General features: G+C 45.3%; 1 protein-coding gene and 1 pseudogene across 6 annotated transcripts in view; one reads left to right on the top strand and one right to left on the bottom strand.

Annotated features, from left to right (window-relative positions):
• The window catches only part of SLC36A1 (solute carrier family 36 member 1), a 67564-nt gene extending 51676 nt beyond the window's left edge, over nucleotides 1–15888 (top strand). For 5 of the 6 annotated variants that reach the window (XM_028106602.2, XM_028106603.2, XM_028106605.1 and 2 more), the window contains 2 exons: nucleotides 2285–2454; nucleotides 11458–15888. In XM_028106602.2, the coding sequence (XP_027962403.1) occupies nucleotides 2285–2454; nucleotides 11458–11729 (442 nt within the window). In that variant the 3' untranslated portion in view covers nucleotides 11730–15888. The remainder of the gene's footprint in view (nucleotides 1–2284; nucleotides 2455–11457) is intronic. The other variant, XR_015768210.1, reaches the window with a different exon arrangement.
• On the bottom strand, nucleotides 1494–1971 carry LOC148164398 (small ubiquitin-related modifier 2 pseudogene; annotated as a pseudogene).
• Nucleotides 15889–16451: the final 563 nt, after the last annotated feature.

Raw genomic sequence — 16451 nt, 5'->3', positions numbered from 1 at the left:
GTACTGAGTTTAATTATAGAACCACCAGCTGATTTTTCCAAAGCCTTTTTATTATCTATTCTTGGAGCAAGTAAGACCTTTTGTCAAACTAAGTCTCTCCCAGGGTATTCTCCTGTTTATAGCGTAAGAACATCTTCTGGGTATTAAGTTCAACCACAGAGAAAGTCAATGCACATTATACACAGTATAGTTATCACTTTAAATAGATTTCCAACGAGGTGGGGGAGGCCCATGTTTCTTGCTGCCTAATGCAATGAGGGTCCTGTTTGAAGTGGAGCTTTGCTAAGGAGCAGGGTGGCCTTCCCTTTTAATGATTGTGTCAGATCCATGAGTACTTATGGATCAGACTTGTTTTCTACTCTGCACAGTCCTAGGCATGAGGTAAGATAGAGATAGCAGATGGTGACGTAATGGTCTCCCTGAGAAGCCACATGTGAAGCCGTGGTAGGGAGACAGCCACAGTGGAGTGGAAAGATGGGTTTTGCTCCTGCTTCTTGGCTGTGTAGTCGCCATCTGATTCTAGGGAGCACTGAATTGGAGGAGAGGGTATAAAAAGGCCTGTTATATTTTAATTGTTTTAATTTTTGAAAGGATATAGGTCCCTGGTAAAGATTGCAGATGTTCAAAGTCTATACAGTATATGTTTGTTTCCATTTGCCTCCCCCAAGTCCCCAGTGTTTCAGTTGCCCATTTCAGAGGCAATATCTTATATTTCCTTTTGGAGATGTTTAGAATATGTAAGAATGTCATATGTATGTGTGTATGAGGGGGAGTGTTTTCCCCTTCTTTTTTCTTTTTTTGGACAATTTATAGCACACTGTAGACACTGTTTCTTCACCCGTTTTTCACTTAATAGTATATCACAAAGCTAGTTCCACATCAGCACCTATAGTTATGCCTCACGCTTTTTTTTTTCCTTTTAAACAAGAAGTTATTTAAACAACAAGATGCTTGACTTGAAAGGAAAACTATCTAGGATTCATTTCTTTTAGAGTAATTTATCCCCACTTAAAGACAGATTGCCCTACATGTAACAGCTACGTACAAAAAAGTTATAAAATTGTCCTTGGTTTTACAGTGATAAATGAAAAACATTAAAATTCTCCAATCAAACAAGGTATGCAAGGATTTTTATGTTGTTCTTTTTTTGTTAAACAGTGAGAGCAAAATAACTTACTGGAATATAAAGATAAGAGCTGACTGAGCATGCCACTAATGGAGAGAGGGGGTATTTTCACGGAAGCAGTATTTTCCCCCATCCCATCTCCATTTGATGTCGATCAAAACATACCATTGGCCATTTAGTTTAAAAAAAATGCAATATGCTTGTGCACATACAATTACTTTATGTACAGTAAAGGAATGGGGAAGGGGAAAATGAAAGAATAGAGAAAACTATACTGTAGTAGTCAGGATATGGTGGAACCAAATTGCAGCTTTCTAATTGAGAATGTCTTCTTTGGTCTGGAGGGACAGAGTTCTGCAGTAAAGTAGCAGGTTCCCTTTTTAGTAGATACCTCCTGTCTGCTGCTGGAACACATCAGTTGTATCTTCATCCTCCGTTTCCAACTGTGCAGGTGTGTCTGTTTCATTGATTGGCTGCCCATCAAATGGGAATCTGATCTGCCTCATTGACAAACCCTGTCGTTGACAATAGGCTTCCATTAGTTTACTAAGTGGTGTGTGCCTCTTAATCTTAAACTACACCACAGAACCATCCTGCCCCGCCACCTTCGAATTAATATGATCATTGTTCTCAGTTTTGACTGCTTCCTTGGGCTTTTCGTCGGCTATGGCAAGCGCCGGAGTCTCCTCAGCTGCTGCTTCACGAAAGAGGTACCAGGTCCGCACGGAACGAGCACACAAGCAGCCCCGGGAGCGGCAGCAGCAGCGGCAGCGGCAGCGGCAGCGGCAGCGGCAGAAAAAGGAGGCGGCCGCGGTGGAGGAGGGAGAGGGCGCGCCCTGCCTCATACTTCTTAACAGCTATATGGGACACCATGATTTATTTAACTAGTTGCCCGCTGGTTGACATTTAAACTGTTTTCAGTCTTTCATACTTAAATAACGCTGCAGTGACATATGTTGAATGTCAATGTTTTGTGCACATGTGCAAATATACCCACAGGATAAATCCCTAGACATGAAATTGATGGGTCCAAAGGACCACGTGCATTTGTGACTTGGATAGATATGGCCCCTTCACCATGAGACCGTTTTGCCCTCTCACTGCTAGTGCACATGGAAGCAGAGCAGGCTTTTGAACGGGTCTTGGCTCTCTCCCCAGGCTGTACCAGTCGGTCAAGCTGCTGTACTCCATCGGCATCTTCTTCACCTATGCCCTCCAGTTCTATGTCCCGGCTGAGATCATCATCCCCTTCTTCGTGTCCCGTGTGCCCGAGCACTGGGAGCTGGTCGTAGACCTGTTCGTGCGCACCGTGCTGGTCTGCGTGACATGTGAGTAGAAGACAAGATACTTGCTTTGTTTGCTTTCCCAAAGGGCACCCAGTCCCCAGGGCTTTCTTGAGTGAGAGACTGATGGAGTGAAAACAGTTGTAGTGTGTGAGCAGGAAACTTGGCCTGCTGTCTCAGGTGCAGAGTTGAGGCCTGGCTAGGTGGTGAAGTGAATTGATTATATATGTGCTCTAAAGGACGTGGGAATGAGAACAATTTATTTGTAGATACGGCATAAAATACTACAGTGATGGTCATAATTCATAGCAAAGATATAAAATTACGATCCCACGTCCTTGCGATAGAGTAAGGTAAAAGTGTATAGAGAGCGATTTAACTCATGCATGTAAGTGTAGGTTACTTTGATAGCAGGTGCATGTTTATTGGTGTATTCAAATAATCATTTCCCAGTGTGACAGTCTGTTCCTTTAGATTTCATTTTGAGCCTACATGATACTATACTAGACATTTACTAAATGTGTTTCTTAGAAAATCTGTATGGATTAACCTAGGTGTTTGCTTTTTTACTTTGTGTTTTATTCCTCCTCCCTGACCACACACCCAGGAGTGTGAGTTAAGAGATACGATGTTACTCTATTTGCTGTTGGTTGAAACCAGTATACATTTTAAAATAAAAATAAATTTTTCTTTTTTTCTCTTTCTTTTTGGTAGCTTCTGTGAGTTGATAGAATAGAGAACCCCTGAATAAATTGATCTATAATATCCAATTTAAATTTGCAATTTCTTTTCAGATTGAAGTGCTGGAATCTAGATTTCACTTTTTGGCTCTGTTTGGCTTTTTGTTTTATTTTTAAAAATTGTATTGTTTTGGGAAAAGAAATGTCTTGGTTTATTATATTGAGACTTCTCTGGGAACTTCTTAGATTATCCAGTCCAAGCCTCTATCTTTGGAATAAAGATAGGTCTCTGTGGTTTTTAAATTGAAGCAGAATGGAGTGTTTTAGGGATAAATGATGTGAAAGTTGTCTAGCATTTGATCATAGTCTGGAAAATCAGAAATGACTTTATGGGTTGACTGATAGCAAGAGGAGGGCAGTAGAGGTTAGACATGGGGAGTAAACTAGTGCCTATCCCAGAATAAACCTCTTCAAGGGAACAGATGAGTGCCCATCCAAGAATGGACTTCTTCCAGGGGATGGACTAATACCTATCCCAGATGGGCCTCCTCAAGGGAACACACTAGTGCCTGTCCCAGATGGACCTCCCCAAGGGAACAGCTTAGTGCCTATCCTCGAGTGGACTTCTTCAAGGGATAGCCTAGTGCCTATCCCAGAAATGACCTCCTCCGGGAATAGACTAGTGCCTATCCTAAAGAGGCCTTCTTTAGTGCCTATTCCAGAATGGACCTCCTTGAGGGAACAGCTTTGTGCCCATCCCAGAATGAACCTCCTTCAGGGAACAAAGGAGTCCCTGTCATAGAAGGACCTGCTCAGGGGAAGCAATAGTGCCTATCTCAGAATGGTCTTCTCAGTAGAACTGAGAACTCAGTAGAACTGATATTGCTTATCCCAGAACGGACTTCCTCAAGGGAACAGACTAGTACCTCACCTAGAATGGTCCTTCTCCAGAAAATAGCTTAGTGCCTATTCCAGAATGGACCTCCTCAGGTAATAGCCTAGTGCCTATCTCAGAATGGACCTCTTCAAGAGAACAGACTGGTGGCTATACCAGATAGGATCTCCTCAAGGGAACTGAATAGTGCCTATCCCAGACGCATCTCCTCAAGGAACAGACTGGTGCCTATCCCAAAATAAACTTCCTCAACGAAACGGACTAATGCCTCTCCTGGAACAGATTTCTTCAAGCCACCTGTAGTTCTTTTTTTTTTTTTTTTTTAAGCCACCTTTAGTTCTTTTTCTCATTGTACTTCAAGGATGTGGTTGAAGCATAGTGTCTTGGATCTTTGCATGGAAGGAACTCCCTAGAACAAAGGAACTTAATGCCTTCCCCAGGACCTTTTGATTTAATGTTGGGCAGCATTCTTTCTAAGGATTTATTACAGGATGGAGCTGGGTAGGAGCCAGGCAGAGGGTGGACTGCTTGGTTTTGCCAACTCCAGCAAGTTGATGGCAACCAAGAATCTCACTTGTCCTTGTATGTAGCCTCTGTTTTGCAGACCTTCTGGCCTTGTCTAGGCCAGCCTATAGGAAAAGCCCACTCAGCAGCTAATCCAGTGCCCGGAGCTACCCATAGGCCACTGTTGCCCCAGAGCAACTGAAAAGGAAAGAATGTGATGTATCTTGCTTTTCCATTAATTTGCCTTAATATGTGCTAAGGTACTCTGGATTTTGCTTCTGTCTTCTGCCTGCAACTCCCGATGCTTTGACTCAGATATATATGTTTCTCTGTGGATGGATTTCCAAGTGTTGAAGAGACAGCTTTCATGTGTACAGTGTTTATGATGACAACTTTCAGTATTCCCATTCTGGAATCCAAAGGGCGCTGGAAGAAAGGGTGGGGGTAGTTCATTCAGATAATTGGCTTTTTTCAAAGTGGTTCCTCTAGAAAAGGTAAGTCTGTCTAGGTAAAATGTGCTCTAACTGCCTAGACACCAACTTATTTCTGCTCGAAGAGCTGGGGCAGTGACGCTGGGCCTGATTCCTCTCCTGGCCCCATTTTCTTCTCAAGCCTGGCTTAGCTTCCAGTAGCATATGTCTTGCTTCCTGCCAGGTTTCTTTCCACTGCGCCCCACAGGAGCCAGCAGTCTCTGATTCACAGACCTCGTGCTATCCTTAGATGTCTCTTGGTTTTTGCTTCACTTTTCCTGACTCTGTCTGGGGGTTTCATCTCCCTTAAAGAGTGTGATGCTCAGAGGATACAAGCTGGTTTTGATCTTCAAGCTCACTCAGTTATTTTCCCCTTCTGTGATCTGTTGTGACTTAGCATTGCACGGTCAGCCTATTAAATGATGCAGCCTCTTCATCTCTGAGCACTCGGGTTTCTCTTACCTTCCCTGGAGACTTTGAAGTGATTGTGGGATTGAGGAGAGGCATTTCACTGTAGCACCAACTTCAATGTATTGATGTGAGTTTATTTTGTTTTTGTTTTTTTCTGTACTTTCAGATCTTTTCTGCATAAGGTTAATTGGTATATGATTTTAGAACTTTGCTAGAACTGATTATTTTCAATTATACCTATAATTTTAATAGCAGCTTGTTTTATTGCTATTTATGGTGTTTTCTTGTCCTTTTTCCCAACTTTTCCTCCTCTTCCTCACCCTCCACCCCCCAAGGGGAGCAGGGGAATTTGGTCCAGACTCTTTTTTTTTTCCCATTTGTAATTACCTTTCTTACCACTCTCTTTAAGGGAACAAACCCACAGACTGCTGTATCTACTTTTTGGTGCTTAATTCAGACTGTTGGAGAGGAGGGGAAAGGGGAATACATGTGTCAGGGAATGGTGCTCATTTTGTTGTGATTGCATATGGAGTGATATTTATTTCCGGCCCATATGTTTGAATTGGACTTAGCAGGTCACCTGTGTGCAGAGTTTGTGTAGGAGAGGCTGGAAGAGGCTGCCTCCAGAGGGAGTTCAGAGGTATAGGAAGAGTCGTTTCTTCAGGTTCCATGAAGCATTAACCTGTCCTTCAGGGGTTTGTGTTAATTCTCTGTGGCATTTGCCACATGAAACACCTTAACTTCAGTGAAGTATGAACATTTCAAAAACTTATTGTTGAAGATGAATAACATAAAACCGTATCAATTAAAAGACCTGTTTGGACTGGAATGCATAGTTGTAGAACATTCCAAACAGCCAGACCCAATCGAGTATGAAGCTTCCAGGTCCAAACAGAGTGGCTTCTCGGCACCTTTTGGCCTCTCACACGTCTCCATCCTGCAGCTGCAGAGACAGAGGGCAGCAGTGTTAATGAACTGTGCACCATGGGCCCCTGCGAACCCTCCCGAGAGAGGCCTCAGGTTCCTCAGCTGTAAGACGTGCAGGGTATCTGATTGCTAAGGCTTCTCTCAAGTCTAAACTGTGATTCTGCACAACTGCTTCAAGCCTGATTTTAAATTTCTACCAAAATATTGCTCAAAAAAAAAAAAAGCTAATGTAAAAACATTTCAAGAATGTCTAGATCTGGGGTTATTGAAGAAGAAATTCTGAATATACCACTGACTTAACAAAATGATTTTTTTTTTTGCATTTTATCTTCTGTGTTACTCCTCATGGCTGCATGTTGCATAGTATACACAGAACTTTGTCTTTTGCTTTTTATTTGATATTATATCATGAGTATGCATATCCTTCATAAATATTTTCACGGCCACGATATTCCATTATATTGGCGTATTGTATTTACTAAGCTACTCCTTTACTGTTGGACATGTAGGTTGTTTTCCTTGCTTTTGTACTTTTTAATTTATACTCCCACTAAGTGAGATTATATATTGTGTTCAAGACTATTGTTAATTTTCAAGGTAGATTTGTAGACATTTTAGAGTAACATAGGTAGGCTTCACCAGCATCAATCACAGTGAAACAGCAGAAAGAGCTTCTGGACACAGGGCTGTAGGTGTCCAACATATTTCTCTCTGTGTGTGTTTGTTCTCTTAAGTGCTTTCTCTTCTCTAGTGCACAAGTCAGCTTTTCTGTTCCTGGTCTGAAACCACAGGCTCCAGAATCCCAATCAGTTCCTTCTCTAAACATGGTCATTTGCCTTGTGTTGTTTCAACAGTTAAAAGATCATATTTTTAGTGTCTCTTAACCCAAAGGGAAGATGTTTTGTAATACTAGTGGGGCCCTCTTGACTAATCACATGGGCTAGCTGAGTTGTCCTCGGTCCTCCATTGCTGTACATGCCACAGCCAGGCTGCTGCAGAGGGCGATGACTTGCCAGTTAGGAGTGTGCTGTCTTCCTCTTTGTATCCCATACAAACCCTGAACACAAGGAGTGTTCTTGTGAGGGAGCGGGGAGAGAGTAGGGGCAGGATATTCCTGGTTGGCTGCTTCCTGAGGTCTCTACCTTCTTTCTCTTTCTAGAGGGCTTTAACTCAGAGTAAAGACATTTAATGCTAGAAGAGGTTTTGGTTGCTCCCATATCTTTCTTAAGTACCTGATTCAAGTACCTGATTCTCTCTTTGGAATTAGCTAAAACGAGTTTGCCACATTTTGCATGGGGGCAAAACAGGTACCCCTGCTGTTTGAGCCCTTGGGGCTATTTGTGCTAATTTGGTTGGGTCCTCTTGTCTTCCTCTTTCCCCAGCATATTAGTGGGAGGCTCACAATTCTTGCCTTCTCCCCACCCCTCCCCATTATCTTTCTCCAGTGTCAGGCTTTATTTGGGGTTCAGCTGTGGTGTCTGGTCCAGCTAGGACAGGAAGAGGGCCTTTGCAGCGCTGTGGTCCTGGCTTTAAGAGAAAAGTTTAGCCACTTCTAAAAGATATTTTTGTTAAGCAAGCTTATCTTGTATGTCCTTTATAGTAAAAACAAGGACAAGTTTTTAGATTGCTTCTAAAATGTCATGATGAAGTGGAACATCTCTGTCTAATCTGAGAAAAGTTTCTGATCATACAAACTTCTGTTGCTGTTTCCACTTAATTCTTATCATAGAGTTGAGCACATCTGACCTCACTTAAGTCGTATCATGAAGTACCATATGTCCTCCAGGTTAATGGGAGGGAAGGGGGGATGGCCGACTCAGCACCGGGAGGGCCTGGGCAGATCATCTGACTTCTCTCCTCCTCAGGCTCTTTGTCTCTGATAAAGGTCTCCCTTCTCTTGAGTGGGCTGGAGCATTCATGGAGACCAGGGGCTGGCACCAGAAGACTAACTCACCCTCCCTTTAATGGCACAAAACCAGGCAGGCTGGAGGCTATGTTTTTGGCACAACCATGTGTCCTCAGAGAGGAATCCCATTGCTCTGCTGGGCCACCGTTGAGCAGTACATGGTGCTTCCCAGTTGACAGTGAGCTGAGGGACATATCCCAGAATGCATTCCTAAGTGACTAAACTTACACTGTGTAGCTCCTTAACATTTCAGAGCTGGGTGAGACTTCAGTGACCATCCAGTGTTAGTACAGTCACCTGACCTCATGGGTGACCAAGCTGAGGCTCCGAATGGTGAGCTCATTTGTGCTAGGACTGGTGGTTGCATTAGCTCACATTTATGAAGCATTCATTGTGCACTTAGTGCTCTAAGTTCTTTATGTGAATGATCTCATGTGACCATCCCTGTTCAGCAGTAAGTTAAATAGCTGGCTGGGTAGTGGTGGAGCTGAGATTAGAGCCCAGGTTCTGAGTCCAGAGCCCACACTTTTAACCACCTTCCTGTACCAGCTTCTCCTAGGGCTCAGTTCTGATTGCTGCCTCGGTGCTATTGCCACCTCACTACTCACTTGAATTGGAACCATGGGAGCCATCACTATGATGTTGACAGTAGGCAGATGCAGACCCAGACCCCAGAGAGGGCAGGTGTCCTCTTCTAGGTCACACAGCAGATCAACTCTTATTGAGCATTCAATTGCCCATGATGAGAAAGCCATCATTTTGTCATCAGCTTTCTGTATTTTTAACTTTTCTCCAAATTCAACCCTGAAGATCTGAGGGAGATCACCAACTCTATTTAGAAAGAGCTAACGGCTGAAGCAGACTATTTTTAACTTGGAGGGCAAGTTAAAAGTCTATACTTTCTGTGGACTTTCTGAAGGCTTCAGAACACTGAAGGTATTAATGGATACTTGCCATTATGGTTGGACACTAGAATAAGGAAAGAGGAAAGCATTGCCCCTGGGGCTGTAAAACCGTGGCAGAGGCAGATCTGAGACTCAATATCTTTGTATTCCCTTTTGTCATTAGGCTTCAAAACCCTTGCCTTACTTCCTTTACAGAGCAGAGAGAGGTCAGGGCTGATTGTATACCAATTCTCTGCTAAACGATTGCAGTGTATCCCTGTGAGTGTTAACCCACCATCTGACTCCTCCCGTTCTTCACAGACAGGCTGTTTCTGCTGATCAGCCAGCTCCCCTCTTCTCCCTCCTACGGGTATCATTCTGCATTTTCTTAATCGTCAGCTCTGTGATGTGACTGTACCAGGGGCTTGAGGTCTTGGATTCTAGTCTCAGGTCTGTCACGTTCTATCATTTAACCCCTCTGGGGACAATAATAATGTTGTAAAGTTATATATCCATGGACCTGAGGCAGATTCAGCCAGCGAGGGGCTGCCTCACAGTGCCGTCTACCAGACACTAGATGTCCTGCCGTGATGGAAGTGCTCTGGGTCTGTGCTGTCCAGGATGGTAGCCGTTAGGCATAGGTAGCTGTTAAATCCTTGAAAGGTGGCCAGTGTGAATGAGGAACTGAATTCATTTTAGTTGACATAGCTTCAGAATAAATGTGAGACAGGCGATGAATCTGTCCCTCCCCTGGTAAGTCTTGGACCCACATGCCTCTCCTCTTACTGCAGGGAGTGCTCTTCCAGTTTAAAAGCAAGTGCTTCTCATAAAACCTGGCTTCGACTAACATAACATAATAAAATAAAATTTAAATTTTTTTTTATTTTTAAAGTTAAAAACAACAACAACAAAACCTGGCTTCTAAATGCAACCCAGTCCCTTTATCTGTAGCTCAGCCAAAGAAGCAGTGATCAATGCAGACAGTCCATCAGAGGAGTAAAATTGACCTGAGGGAAGATTGGCACCATTGGACTGAGGTGTTCTGGCAATCTCATCACTGTGGTGCCTTCCTCAGAACGACTTGGCTACATTGCTTTATGAAATGGAGTTGGAATGGAAGCCCCCATAGAAGATGTAACTGATGGGAATCAGTGAGGTCAGGGATGTGCTCTGGATCCCAGTCTCAATGCTGAGGACCTCCAGTTGGAGCCTTTGGGGAAGACAGTTCGTCAAAATACATTTGATTAATAATGAGTTAATGATGCACTTTTCGTGGGTGGCAATATATATACTAGCAATGATTATATGAACTGTATTAGGAGCCTGTTGTATGCCAGACCTTGTGGTAAGTGCCTGTGTCAGCTCATTTCATCATCTTGGTCTCTCTGTGACTCAGGAGTCATTTGTATCCTCATTTTGCCAACAAGAAAACCAGGGAATAAAAGGGAGGTGTAACTTCCCCCAGAGTCACTCAGGCAGAGCCAGGATTCGGAGACAAGAGCCTAATTCCAGAGCCCATAATCCTCCATCAACTGGTGAAACATTGGCCTTCATTCCGCACCCCCGGTGGAAGGCTGAGTCCGACGGGCATGGCGGGACCAGTGGGCATTGGAGTAAGTGCAGTCAGTGGAGCCTCCTCCCGGTAGTTGGACAGCAGGGCACTTGGGGCTGGGGTGTGGAAGCTGACGGGATTTCCTAATGCAGCCCGCCATTCTGTGTCACTTCCATGTCCCTCTCATATGTCCGGGACTACATTTCAGGTGTGGGAGCCGCTCACTTGTCCTGGCACAGGCATGTAGTCATTGTGTGGGGCCTGGCTCCTCAAGTCAGCCTGCACCCTGAACTGCTTCTACTTGCCCTGTAGGAAAATGCTCTGTGAAATGGGGTTTATCCATGATATTGTTCCAGAAGGACAGCTTTTCCCCCCTGTTTTGTTCCTTGTCAGTTAAGTAGAGATGTTTGTGACGGAGGTACCCTCAGTGGTACGAAAATGACCAGTCGCTCAGAAATAGTCCACCTCCCTTTCTGCTCCAGCCTCTCTCCCCTGGTAGGGACCAGATTGCCCTGGAATGTAATTTTGTTCATTTGCTTCAGAAAGATGGAAATCATGTCCTGTAGCAGAAAAAGCTGAAAGCCAGGAGATCTGGGTTCCAGTCCCAGTTCTGCCAACCTTGCAGTGAGACCAGGTTGTTCCACACCTGTGGGCATTTGTTTTCTCATCTGTGGAATGAGAGATTGGACTGGATAATGTCTGAGTTCCTGCAGAGCTCTCCATTCAAGATGAAGAACGCTTTAGCTAAATTTGTTCAACAGTGAGGAGGTCTCTTCCAGCTCTGGGCAGTCTTGAACAGACATGTCCTCTCTCCTGCAGGCATCTTGGCCATCCTCATTCCCCGCCTGGACCTGGTCATCTCCCTGGTGGGGTCCGTGAGCAGCAGTGCCCTGGCCCTCATCATCCCGCCCCTCCTGGAGATCACCACCTACTACTCGGAGGGCATGAGCCCCCTCACCATCGCCAAGGACGCCCTGATCAGCATCCTGGGCTTCGTGGGCTTTGTGGTGGGGACGTATGAGGCCCTCTATGAACTGATCCAGCCAAGCAGTGCTCCCATCTTCATCAACTCCCCCGGTGCCTTTGTATAGCGATCTGGGTGCATTCCCTGCAGCTGCCCACCCCACCCCTGTGTGTTCCCCAGCACCTGGCCCCAGAGCCTCAGGTAGGGTTCAGGCTCTGGGGAGAGGCAGGATTGCTGTCGGGGAACCCCTCTACCTGATACCTCGGTACCCTGGACCAGGTGGGGCTGAGGGCGGGAAGAGTGGGTAGCAGATATGCAGAGGTCCCTCTTAGTGGCTGTGCCATCCCTGTTCATTTGTACTTAATTTAACCCAGAACTTTTCAACTTTTTTCCATCATGTCTCCCTTACCTGCCCCCCTTCTTCTGATCCACCTTACCCAAATTATTCCTGTTGCACAGCTCACTTTATTTAAAAATCTTAGCATCCCCCACCTCATGTTTTCTCCTTTCCAGGCCCAGGCCTGGATTAAATGAGTAGGAACCCCCTCTCCTTATAAGGCTGGACCTATCTCTTTCTCAGACCTCTCCCAAATATTTTACCTCAGTATCCTCCTACCTATTCAAGTCTCCAGGAGATGTTTAGACCTACCTAGTAGTTTAAAACCAGCCCCCAAAGCTGCAGCTTTTAATCTTTATTCTCTCTGGCTTGTGACCCTCGGCAACACCTTTTCTGAATTCCTCGCGTGGGTCACAATGTTGTATTCTTAGTTGCTTTAGCTTCTGAAAGATATCAAGTGCTGCCTAAATTGAAAATATATATATTTTATTTAAAATTAGCTTTTGTTTTTAGACTCTGTCTCTAGATCTGGGGTTATTATGAATTGTTCCTTCCTCAGTAAACTTTTACTAGGCTTCTCCTGCTGAAAAGAAACTTGCTCCAGGAAATGTGTGCTTAGGTCCTCAGCATTCTTGGCTGAGTACCCCAAAGGTTTTAATCAGGATCACCTAAGTGTGTACCTCTGTGGGGAGGCATGCACTTTACCTCCCACTGACCAGCCTGATTTCATATTGAGAAGATATGAAGGACTCAGGATATGTTTGCCAGTGCACAAGGCTGAGGAGAGGATGGCTGAGTGGGACGTGCTTCTGTCCATGGGGGGCTTATGAAATGGGTCACTTTGTGCATTCGGGCCTGTTTTCCAGCCTCAGCCCCTGATAGGCACAGGGCACAGTAGCATTCAGTTGCCAGCATTTCGGGAAGACACCCACACTTTGCCGTGGGTGGGAAGATGAGGCCAGTGTGCACAGAGAGTGTGTTCATAGAATTAAGAAGCAGCTGGTCTGACACTGTGTGGTGCTTGGTTGTTTACAATCAACGAGGCCAGGGCAGCAGCAGTGCCTTGCCCCGAGCTGCCTCCACGACCTAGACTTCTAAAGGGAACCACTTGGTGGGGACTTCGGTCCCCTGTGTTCTAAACACTAATTGTGACCCCTCCCTCCCCTGCATGCCTCCCTGAGTGTAAGAAATAGCCTCAGGGGTGGCTCACCTCAAGGTCAGCCTTCAGATTTGGGAACAAACTGCAGCGAAAGCAGAGAAAGGTGCATTGCCTTGGTTTTGGCTGCCTCTTCTCCCCTCTTGGTGTGAGAACTATTTCAGGAGGGCATTCACTAGCTCTCCATCTCCTGAGCTGTGTGTGTGTGTGTGTGTGTGTGTGTGTGTGTGTGTGTGTGTGTTCATGCACATGGAATAGGGGCATGCTGTCCTCCTCTCCTGTCCCCAAGCTCTTCCTTCCTGAGAGATGCAGTTCACCCTGCAAATTAGAGAGCCGCACAACTTCATCAGGGGTCTTGTTCTTCGGTGTTTCACCAAAGCTCGTAACCTACCACACACACACCCCAGCCCTATCTTTTTCTTTCTCTTCTTTCCCAAAACCACATTCTCATTGCAGTGACTCCCAACCTACTCATAATTTATTAAGTTAGAGAGATATGATCAGTTGTGACTAGGTCTCCCTCAGAAGCATGGTACTTTTCACCTACCCTTTCTGCGGTTACCAGCAGGTGCTTATATGACCAAGGCTCTAACTGGAGGTGGCAGTGGCCCTGCCCTGTGAAGCCTCAGGCCTAGAAGTTACCAAAGTGGGTTCAAGGATTGTCCTCTTCTCTGTGCAAGCCCCAGGCTCCAGCTGTCTTTCCACGGCAGTCCTGAGAGTTGTTTACAGTGAGAAGGCATGCGCCAGGAGAAGGATCAGATGTGTGTCCAGCTTCTGTGACTTGGGGAGCTGCTAGAGCCTGTCCTGTCCAGGTGGGTTGTAAGACTGGATCTGAGGACTGGGCAGTACAAAACAGTGCATTTTGCAAAATGCCAATTATTGATACAGGGTCCCTGGCCCAGAAAATGTGGTGTGTAGGAGAGATGGCACTAGCTTTGGGGCTTCTGGAAGCTAATTTGGCATGGCCCTCTCCCTGTTTGTCTTTTTCTTGTGCTCCTGCTGCTTCAGAAGACCTAGGCAGAGTGGATCCTGTTGGTGGGCCTTTCCGGTTGTGCACTTGGTTCAAGTAAAGGGCCAGCCAGAAGACGGAAGTAAGAGGAAGCCCTTTCTCTTTTCCTGGAAGCAGCCCTCTGGGCCAGCTCAGGGAAGCTTACTCTTCTGCCCACGAGCTTCTTCAGTCAGGGAGTCCGCCCTGGTTTCTTCCCAGGGCTCTTTAGGAACCAGCTGCCTGGGTTCTCCCCGTGCCCCCGCCCTGGTGCCTGGTAGGAAGGCCCAGCACGAGCAGAAGTCTGGTCAAGGAGCAACAGAGCGAGGCGCTCTGCCGTGGGAGGCTGCATCTGTGGGGCCACAGGCAAAACGTGCAGCTTTCTGGCCCACTACTGTCAGGCGCTGAGTCCCTCCCCCAGGCTCTCCAGTGCAGCCTCAGACTTCCATGAGCTCTGAGGTAGCTTCTCCGAGCCCCCTCCTGTAAATGCTGCTGTCGGGAGGTGTCCACCTCTCTGCTGGCAGTGTACCTCCCCTTACATGCAGGTATTTGCTGGGGAGAGCATGATCTGGTGTTTTCTGTTTAATTTTCCTAGAAGTTGTCACCATTCACACGTGTCATTATTTATACTGTGCTGCTCTCTGGCTGCCAGGAGCTCTTCAGCTGCACAAACCCTGGCCAGATGTATGTGAATGTGTGGCGGCTCTTAGCTCAGAACCTGCCGCTCATGCCCTCCCTCTCTGTCACTCACCTCTCCAGCCAAATTCATTGGCTGGTGCTCACTACTTACTCCACCCCCATGAAAGGTACAATTTGCCATTTTTTTCATTTGTCTTAAAGCGATGATCCCAGGAAGGAACCTTAGGAAATCTGTCCCTCTTCCCTGTTCTCCTAGCTTACTTTTTTCTTCTCAGATGTCTCCCTTCCTAAGTTATAGAATATCATCTCTGTTTAACACTACATATTCACTTCATGTTTTTTGGAAGTGCAAAATCTCACTTTATGTCTGTTTACAGCTCTCTCTATTCACTCATTACTCACAGCCAACGGGTCCATATCAGTGGGTTTTATTTCATAGCTGATTAGATGTTAAGGCGGGCCCCAGCATCAGCCCTGATCGGGATGCGAAGCTACTTCCTGACAGCAGAGACACAAAGTGTCAGTGGCATGACATGATTAGGGAGTCGGCTCCCAAGTCTGCCTTAGAATTAAATTTTCCAAAGTACATTACAAATCTCCAAGACCATTAGGGGAAAAGGAGAGGGTGTGGTTTGTCTTTGAAAATCATGGTCAACACTTTTAGACAATTTAATTAGTCCTGCTGTTTGCAATGCTATTTGCTCTGACAGCATCAGCTTGTGATATTTCTTCCCTGTTCTTTGTACCACTGGGCCATTCTCAGGCCAGGGGATATAAATGGTGCTGATATGTGGTTACCAGAGTGGGGAGTGGGGGATGAGGGCAGAGGGTGCCTGTTTTAAGCCGTGTTCTTTTGTTTAAATCAAGGTGATGCTGGGGAAGCTGTTTTGTTTTAGTGAACAATAAATTATATAACTCTCTTGTAAACCATGTCAATGAGTGTGTGAATAAGATGAATATGAGAAACTACCATCCCCAGGTCTTGGTAGCCAGACAGTACCGCATATGTTATCCTGTGTATGTGCCTACGTGGATGTCTATTTCTCACATGGTATGTGTAGAGATGTAGACCATGCAGGAGCTCACAGAAGAATTTGTTTTGGGTTCTGCAAATGGATCATGTGTTAAACTTTTCTTTTATCAATAAATGAGTTTTATTTTTTATTTTTGAGAGGTTTCAGTCTGCATCTTTGTTTTCGCCTTTTTTTCTTTTTAAATATCACTCAGATCTCTTTACTAGATCTTACTAGGTCAAAATGTTTGTAGTTTATGTCACAGAGCTCATCCGGGGGAGTAGTGCAAACAGTAGAACCACCTATGGAATTGAGAGTTCCCAAGAAAGGGTCTGGGTAGTTGTTTTTTTGTTAGACAATCCTGCTTTTCTTGAAAACTTGAGTAGGAACTCTCAACCCTGTCTGTGTATATCAGATGACCGTAGTTGACAGGGATGATGGTTAGTTTCATGTGTTAACATGGCTGGGCTATAATGTTGAATAACCTAGTTATTCAATCAAACACTAATCTAAGTGTTGCTCTGAAGTTATTTTGTAGATGTGATTGATGTCTACAATCAGTTGCCTTTAAGTAAAAGTTTATCCGCAAAATGTGGGTGGGCCTCATTCCAATCAGTTGAAGGGCCTTAAGAGGAGAACTGGAAGAAGAAATTCTGCCTCAAGACAGCAGCATCAGCTCCTGTACAAGAGTTGCCAGTCTGGTAGCCTGCCCTATAAAT

The sequence above is a fragment of the Eumetopias jubatus genome, unplaced genomic scaffold (genome assembly GCF_037043125.1).
Source record: "Eumetopias jubatus isolate StellerSeaLion01/CBP00866 unplaced genomic scaffold, mEumJub1_p1.0 scaffold_5, whole genome shotgun sequence".
Classification (NCBI taxonomy): Eukaryota; Metazoa; Chordata; class Mammalia; order Carnivora; family Otariidae; genus Eumetopias; species Eumetopias jubatus.
This window is presented reverse-complemented; position numbering and strand designations above follow the sequence as displayed.